At 33.4% G+C, this 9414-nt stretch overlaps 1 protein-coding gene and 1 long non-coding RNA gene across 2 annotated transcripts; one reads left to right on the top strand and one right to left on the bottom strand.

Moving 5' to 3' along the window:
• Nucleotides 1-1659: 1659 nt before the first annotated feature.
• LOC134261002 (uncharacterized) lies at nucleotides 1660-2527 on the bottom strand. Its single transcript, XR_009990698.1, has 3 exons — nucleotides 2450-2527; nucleotides 2074-2185; nucleotides 1660-1749 (listed from the first exon to the last, which is right to left on the bottom strand). It is a non-coding gene; the product is annotated as an uncharacterized LOC134261002 (long non-coding RNA).
• Nucleotides 2528-7786: 5259 nt separating this feature from the next.
• On the top strand, nucleotides 7787-8572 carry LOC134261004 (uncharacterized protein K02A2.6-like). The gene has a single exon (XM_062743499.1). It carries the CDS (start codon nucleotides 7787-7789, stop codon nucleotides 8570-8572), a length of 786 nt encoding a protein of 261 aa, XP_062599483.1.
• Nucleotides 8573-9414: the final 842 nt, after the last annotated feature.

The following is a 9414-nucleotide window of genomic DNA, read 5'->3' on the forward strand; positions in this document are numbered from 1 at the left end:
GAGTTTAAGGGGTACAATATAGACTTGACATTATCTTGGAGAGAAATAAAAATAATAGATAGCATTGGCAATATTTAACCCAAAAATGTTTAGTCAATAAGTTGAAAAATTGACGCTTATATCCAAATATACAAATCCAGAAATATTGCAAGATGCATTTTTAATCAGACTGAAATCTTCAACAAAATGTTGAAGAGCACTTTTACTTTGTGTCCACCATTCTTTTATCAACTGTCATTTCTCTGTAAGACTGGAGGAAGTTCTTTGACTTGTCCAAGACATTATTATTTGCTGTCAAGTACAAGTGATCCGCTTCTATCCTGTAAAAGATTTAAATATTTTGAAACAGATACATGTCATTGTGTATATGAATTTACATTTATAAATAAAATTAAGAGTGCTGAAATTACTACATTTATTTGATTTTCCTTTTAAAATTAAAATTGTATAATGTGATTCAAGTAGTTAAATGATATTGCTAAGTCAATGTATCAGGACTGTTAATTTAACAACCTTGTAGTAAACCATCATGGTAACTACTGAACTAAAACAAATAGCATATTTGGCAATCTAACTAAAGCCAGACCTCTGTTATGCTATTGCAACATATAAAAAACCTGACAGTGGATGGAAGATCTAATTTTAATTATGCTACGAAAGCCATGAAGGGACACGTCAATTTGTCAAAAAAGTAAGAAATGAGATCTCAGAATTAGACAATCCAATCCCATGGATTACTAATTTGAAATCGTTCCCTCTATTCATAATTCGAGATCTCAAATTACACAATCTGATCTTACTGATTACTAAGTTTCCCCCTTAAATTCATAATTTGAGATCTCAAATTACATAACGATAATTTTTTTTCACAGATTAATAATACGAGAACTCGATTTGTTACAACGTCAGTCTCATGATTTTGGCAATCTGTGCTCTTGAATTTCATTACATATATGTACAGATAAATCCAACCATTTTAATCAATTAGTGCGTTCTGTTATTTTTGTTTCAGCAACCGGTTGTTACTAACCTCTTTCATAATTAATTCATCGTATATTTATTTTAGAAATATATTACACAGGACCCATATTCACTTTTACTATTGCAGACTTTTAATTATTCTAATATACACGTAACACAATAACCCAAAAGATTTTTTGTTGTACAAATATCAGTATAAGCATATGAATTTGAAAATATTCATGCATTTTTCTCATTTTGGACCGTTATATGTAATAAAAGGTAGGATGTAAAATACTACATGTACAATATTCTATTCTTTAAACATGTATTACCATATCCGATATGTACGGATAAATAATTTTAATGAAACATGTGAAATCATGGGAAGGGTTTACATTCTGAGGGAACGTATCGTTTAAACTAGGAGAATGAATTATACAATCTGAGATAGCGTATTGTGTAATTTGAGGGAACAAATTGATAATCTGTGAGAATGAATTGGCAATCTGTTATAACAGATTGTCAATCCGAGAGACCGGATTGCATAAATCAAGAACTTGGTTTACTTTTATTATTTTTTAAAAAAAAATTTTGTCCCTATATGGCTTTCATAGATTGCATACCTGCATGGCTGCCAAGGTTGTATAAAGAAGGGAGGAAACTGACTGCAAATGTTACTTCAGGGCAATATTTCTTGGGCAAGGCTGTTCGTGAGAATGGGATTGTTGATAAACCATCCAATGAGTTTGACCACCCATGTATATGATGTATGATGATTGGAAAAGTCTAAAAAATTGAGAAAATGGAAATTCTAACCACATACTTTATGCAGATTTGAAATATAACATAAGTCTATAAAAACAGCTTGTTCCATATCTCGGCATTCATTCAAATAGATATTACATGTTTAAATAATGTGTTTGTTTGAATAATCAAGCATCATGAGTACACTGTATTATGTGTTTCAAACACTTATTTTTCAAAATATAAATCAAATGTTTATAAACTTGTATGAATGCAATATCATGAGAATGACACAAATGAAATTTGACTTTATTTTTTGAAATTTTAGAACATACAGAAATTTTCAACACCAAAACAAAAATTTACCTGTTCATTGGTGTCCTTACATATTACTCGGCCTTTGTAGTTCATGGTGGGCTTAGCAAGTGGGTATTCACAGATGAAAGTATTGTTGCATATGTTGCCTGCAGGCTGCACCCTAAAAATTCAATGTGAAAGTCGTACATGTACACACTGGTACACACATACTGAAAACAACTACCCATTATTATTGCAACTTTGATTTTACTTTGAACTTCCGAGTGATTGTCAAAAACATCAACGTTCAAAAGCAACACAAAATTGGTTGAACAATACGATATACGCACACTGAAACATGAAGGAAGATCTAGTATTTTCTTTTGAACGTGAACTAATGCGTTTTAAACTTAAAACTATCCAGTCAATGTACACGTATTCTCACCTGCTAATACCAAAGGCATGTCCGTATTATTTGATTCATTGATGTGATGATCTTCGTCGTGAAATAATCATGAAAAATGACGTTTGGATTTCGGATCACCATCATGTTTACACCACATCGGAAACACGTGGTTATTTCAATTCGTATCAACTCATACAGTGATGAGTCGTATTTATTTATAAATGCGAGTTTTTGTATTGTGAACTGATCTAACTAAATTGCAAATTAAGTATACAGTATAATAAGATACAACAATATTAAAAATCTGATTTTTTTTAGTAAAGATCGACGATTAGGGAATCAACATTGTAACGTTATACCACTACATGAAATATATACCTACATCATTACATGTAACGTTAGATGAATAAATTAACATTATTTTCTTATTCACAAAAGGCAGAACAATAGTATTTATTTGTTTTTTGAAATCTATTTTTTTGTATAATGAATTTATTTAAGTAAAAAATATATCTAAATGGTCAAAAAAGTCTTATAAAAGAATTTGTTGTTTCGAGTTAGACGCAACAATATCGACCTTGACGTTACATGTAAATATTGACTGATTTTTCCATAAAAACTAGGCGAAGGTCACAAATTCAAATTATCGTAATTAAGAAAATACTGAGCGTAAGAAGGCCTGTAAAGGCTTGTTGGAAAGGAAATTTTCTCTACTTTTACCAGCTTTATTTTGTTTTCCCTATTTCAATACAGAAATAAACGTAAAACTGAGCTTTGTTTAAACATTACGAATAAAATCGAGAAAAAACACATTACTGCAAGAAAATTCTTATTTTTAAAACATACTTTAAAGTAATAACAATAATTTTTACATATTTTAAAAGCATTGGAAATATGCTTTAAGAATATACCATACTTTTTTTTATAAAGTTAATCAGGAAAAAAATGTCAATCGTTTGGAAAATGGGCAATTGCTTTGGAAAATTACGCCATTATCAAAAAGTCACGTTTGTCTTCACAACGTAAAATCGATTATATACCGGCAATAAAGACAAAATCTTTTTAGATATTTTAAAAGTAGAGAAAATTTCCAAAAAGATGATATATAGTTTATATACCTTCGTGCTACCATAAAATAGATACGGAGATCTTATTTTCGCGAAGTCGTGTTTTAACGCGCCACAGGTCAATTTGACCGGTACGGAAGTTAAGGGGTTAAGATATTATTAGGTATTTGTAAAAAAATTGTCGTCGTCTTTTGACCCTGTTAATTTTATTAGGCCATAAAACTAAAAGTTAGAAGTTAGGTTTTCGATAAATAAATGTAAATAAGGGGTTTTAATTTCCCTAGGCCTTTTCCCCCGGCTAGGTTGGGCTAGCGTTTCCGTACGCTAGGTTGGGGGTGATTTTTGCTGGGTTTCAAAATTAGGGTTTATTTTTTTACCAGGCAGAAATTTACAGTTGTTATTTTTTTTTTATATACCATTTTTTTGTTTGTCTATACAAAGGTTAAATAAATTTTGTTATTGAAACTGGTGTTCATTGCAGTTGACACGAGGTGTTGAAATAAGGTACAAACAGGTTCGGAAATAAGACAAAGCAGAATCTCAAATCAAAATAAGAACCTGGGAAATTATATTTATTTGAAAATAGGAGAGTGTTGAAAATATTCTAGAACCACTAATGACAATGGTGTTCTGAGACATTACTCCTATTACACCTTTTTATTGATTTTTTTGAGTTTATTATCTCCAAATATAATAGTTGATATTTGTCTTTACTTCTCTTTATGCATAAAGGTAATGTCTACTATATATGAAATTCTATTCTTTATATTTAAGCTATTTATCTGTGGATATACTAAAACTTGTCATTAATGTGTTCAAATTATAAAGTCCTAAATGAAATCCAAGGGAGTGCATTTACTGAAAACTTAAGCCAAAATCAGTGTGATTAAATTCTAATGAATATATAATTGAAATTCAACGCATCTCAATGTTGCCAAGAATACCAAGAATACCCGTATCAAGTAACACACAGTGAGTTATTTTTGTCCTCGTAGAAAGAATTAGACCCTATTCCCGATGATGCTTAACAAGATTTATTTATTCTTTCAACTTAGTGTAACTCTACAGTTAGTTTGCGTTACCATCTTTCGAACAACCCACATAACTATACATTGCTAACGCCTTTATTAATTTTTTTCCCAATAACTAGTCCTGAAACATTTCAAAATTTATAATAGATTATAATTCATATGTTAAAATATCCCTTCTATGTAGTGATCAGACATTGCTTATCTTAACTTAATCCTATAACTGTAAGCTCCGCCTAAACGTGATGATGGACATTACTCTACACGTGCTTCAGTGACTTTATCTTAAGTGTTTTTCTTGATGTTCAGTAGTCGCTTGTATTCTGTTATATGTTTAATATGTGTTTACTTAGATAAAGATTATCAACAAAGAATTATAGACTTCCTTATGTATTAGAAGGAATATAACATGGTGTCAGAAGTGACTGTTAAAAATAGTGAAAAAAAAATATATTGTGAATGTTTCATCTTTTATTCGGTGGAGAGAAATTAACCATGGCAGAAGGTCATTTCAAGCAACCTCCGGAAATGGACTTCTCTCACGAAGGAAACCTAGCAGAAAAATGGAAACAAACTATGAATCTATACATGGATGTAGCCCTCAGTGACAAAAGTGAAAAAGAAAAGTGTAAAGCTCTTCTATATGTGATAGGTCAGGAGGGAAGAGAAATCTACAACACGTTTGCATTCGCTGCAGGTGATGTAGACAAACTGGATGTTTTAATCAAAAAATTTGAACATTTCTGCATCCCAAAAACAAACATAACAGTTGCGAGACATAGATTCAACACAAGGGTACAAGGACCAAGTGAAAGCATTGACCAGTACATCACAGAATTGAAACTGATTGCAAAAGACTGTGGCTTTGCAGACCTCGAAGATGGCCTAATTAGAGACAGAATTGTCTGTGGAACATCTTCATCTAGAGTGAAGGAACGACTTCTTCGCGAGGACAACCTCAGTCTTGAGAAAGCAGTTAGTTTATGCCGAGCAGATGAAGAGTCCAGAAGACAAATCAAAACAATCAACGAGGAGGAAAAAGTACATGCTCTCAAAAGGAAATATGTGAAACAAAGAAACCCTGACAGCAGACAAAAAGGATATCCAAACAAAACAAGTCAAGAAACGTTCAACTGTGGAAAATGCGGAAAGAAACATGAAAAACGAAATTGTCCAGCGTACGGAAAAACGTGTTACAAGTGCAAGAAATCAAATCACTTCCAGAAATTTTGTAAATCGAAAGGATTCACAAAAAGGAGAGTGCATAATTTGCAGGAAGGATCAAGTGATTCCGAATGTGAGGATTACAACTACTTTGTTGGAGCGGTCAACAAGAAAACTGAAATATCTGATAATTCATGCTTCACCAGTTTCAAAGTTCAAGGTAAGACAATTAAGTTCAAAATTGACACTGGATCCCAAGTTAATATACTTCCAAATTCAATCTTCAAAAAGCTGAATGATGTCAAACTCACAAGAACAAATACAACGTTAACGAGCTACTCAGGAGACAAACTCAAGGTGTTAGGAAAATGTCAACTTCGTCTACAAAACAAGGAACTTGAATTCTTTGTAACAGAAACAGACCAGTTTCCACTGTTAGGATTTAAAGCCTCAAATGAATTGGGACTTATTCATGTTGTCATGAACGTTCAATCTGAATTTGAAAATCCAATTGAAGCATTTCCGAAAGTATTTTCAGGACGAGGATCTCTGAAAAAACCCTATCACATAAAACTGGACGAGTCGACAACTCCGGTCATTCATCCTCCGAGAAAGATAACTACAGCTTTACGTGATAGATTGAAAACAACTCTTGATGAAATGGAGGAAAAAGGTGTTATCCGGAAAGTTGATGAACCGACAGACTGGGTCAACTCATTGGTAGTGATTGAAGAACCAAAATCAAAGAAACTGAGAGTATGCCTTGATCCAAGATCCCTAAATCGTGGAATCAAAAGGGAACATTATGAACTTCCTACTATAGAAGATATTACTACACGTATGTCAGGAGCAAAATATATGAGCAAACTTGATTGCAATCATGGCTATTGGCAAATTCCTTTAGACAGAGAGAGTCAACTCCTTCCCACATTCAACTCTCCATTCCTAAGAATGCCGTTTGGGATTAATTCGGCCCAAGAAGTATTCCAAAAACGAGTATCACAACTGTTTGATGGAATTGAGGGAGTAGAAACTGACATTGATGACATTCTGGTTTGGGGAAAAACAAAAGAAGAAAACGATATCAGACTGCGTGAAGTATTACGCAAATGTCAAGAAGTAGGTCTCACACTCAATGCAGAAAAATGCAAATTCAGGATGAAAGAAATAACATACATAGGACATCTACTCAGTGCAGAGGGAGTAAGGCCAGAAAAAGAAAAGATCAAAGCCATAACTGAATTGCCATCACCTACAGACAAAAAAGGAGTTCAAAGGCTACTTGGAACTGTAAATTACCTAGCAAAATTTGTTCCTAACATGTCAGCTGTGACAGATCCAATCAGAAAATTATTAAAAGAGGATAATGAATTCGTGTGGATACATGAACAAAATTTGGCAATGGAGAAAATAAAAGTGGTGTTGACGAGCAATCCTGTTCTCAGTTACTTTGATGTGAAAAAACCAATTACAGTTAGCTGTGATGCATCAAACACTGGGTTGGGCGCAGTTCTCTTACAGGAAGGGAAACCGATAGCTTATGCATCAAGATCTTTATCAGATGCTGAAACTCGTTATGCCAACATTGAAAGAGAGTTATTAGCAGTTTTATTTGGTTTAGAAAGATTTAACCAATACACGTATGGCCGAGACGTTATCGTGGAGTCAGATCACAAACCATTAGAGTCCATTGTGAGAAAATCCTTGGGAGACTCGCCGCCAAGACTTCAAAGAATGCTGCTCAGACTGCAAAAATACGATTTCACACTAATCTACAAACCAGGGAGAGACTTAATAGTACCGGATATGCTGTCAAGAGCACCGCTTAACAGATCTGATGGTCAGATAATCGAGGAAGAAATTGAATGTTTTGTAAACATGATAGTTCAAAACATGCCCGTTTCCCACGACCAAGCGTCAAAGATTAAACAGGAAACAGAAAATGATGAAATCATGAAAACACTGACAACGCTGATAAGAAAAGGATGGCAAACAGAAAAAAGAGAAGTTCCAAAAACCTGCAGATTTATTGGCAATACAGGAACGAACTCTCAGATATAAATGGAATTATCCTGAAAGGAGAAAACATCTTGATACCATCTCAAATGAGAAACCAAATGCTCAAAAAGTTACATGAAAGTCATTTAGGTATCGAGAAAACAAAGAAACTAGCAAGAGAATTCATATTTTGGCCTGGAATAAATGCAGAAATAACTGATGTTGTTTCAAAATGCAGCATTTGTCTTGAAAACAGAAACTCGCACACAAAAGAGCCAATGAAGATTTCAGAAATACCAGACCTACCATGGAAAGCAGTAGGAACAGATTTATTCCACTGGAACAACAACAATTATCTAATGGTTGTTGATTATTACTCAAGATATTTTGAGATAGCAAAGCTTGAAAATACAAAAGCTACATGTGTCATCAATCATCTGAAATCAATTTTTGCAAGACATGGGATTCCTCAATATGTTAGGAGTGACTGTGGTCCACAATACACATCAGCAGAATTCAAGAAATTTTCAGAAGAGTGGGGATTCACACATCAAAAATCCAGTCCAAACTATCAACAGTCAAATGGTCTTGCAGAGAGATTCGTGCAAAGTGCAAAAAAAAACATGCTAAACAAAGCACACAAAGAAGGCAAAGATCCGTATCTAAGTATGCTTGCATACAGGAACACACCAATTGAAGATGTAGGATCACCGGTGCAACTTCTGATGAATCGAAGACTCAGATCTACAATTCCAGCAACAAACAAAAAACTTCGACCAAAATGCGTAAATCTGAAAACAATTAGAGAAAAAATACAAAACTCGAAGCAAAAAGTTTTACTACGACAGAAATACAAAACCATTGGAGTATCTGAAGAAAAACGATACCGTCAGAATTCAACTTGAAAAAGGAGGAAAATGGAACCCTGCTAAAATAGTTGACAATCATGATGTCGAACCTAATTCGTTTCACGTGAAAACAACAGAAGGTGCAACTTACCGACGGAACAGAAGACACATTATGAAAACCAAAGAAGAATTCGATGATAAAGAAATCGAAATCGAAGACAATCCAGAGATCGTTGCGAATAAGATGTTTCCTGGAAATAATGACAACGTAGATAACCGAGAGACAACTCCAGTTGTAAGAAGTGGTAGGAATGTAAAACCACCAAAGAGACTGATTACTGAAATTTAGATAATTAATCTGGGAAGTGTTAAGGGACAGAATAATGCCCTTACCCAGAATGTATTAGGAAGACCAGGCAGTCTACCTGATCTTAGATTTTTATGTTATATTTGTAGCGTAGATATATTATTTTTCTTTTATTGTTTTATTTTAGATTATTCATGTTATTCTGTAGTTTTAGTTTAAATGTAGCATTCTACTGCATTGGTCACTTAGATAGATTTATTGGAGGTTTGACCCAGACTGTGGACAGGTCATGGGAAGCTAGCAGTAATTGAGTAAGGAGGAGAAAGTTAGGCGATTATAATCAGTGGGAGGAGAGTGTTAGTGATTAATTACGTCTAGACAAAGATAAATGGATCGAGGGGAGTCAAGTGGAGTAAGAGGAGTCAATAGAGTATATAAACGGGATAATTAAATAATTAGTGAGATTTTGATGTGGGATTTTGATATAGAGGTAGCGATAGAATTAGATATAGGAGTGATTTTATAGTGCCTTTCATTCATTAATATTTTGGATTTATTTTGTTTTAATTTCTTTGGATTATATTCTATTTTA

The sequence above is a fragment of the Saccostrea cucullata genome, unplaced genomic scaffold (assembly GCF_032062105.1).
Source record: "Saccostrea cucullata isolate Sc308-1 unplaced genomic scaffold, CSIRO_AGI_Scuc_v1 ctg2904, whole genome shotgun sequence".
NCBI classification, from domain to species: Eukaryota; Metazoa; Mollusca; class Bivalvia; order Ostreida; family Ostreidae; genus Saccostrea; species Saccostrea cuccullata.

Bases quoted from the DNA above. Each gene is read 5' to 3' on its own strand.
- LOC134261004 (XM_062743499.1), top strand. From the start codon at position 7,787: ATGCTCAAAAAGTTACATGAAAGTCATTTAGGTATCGAGAAAACAAAG.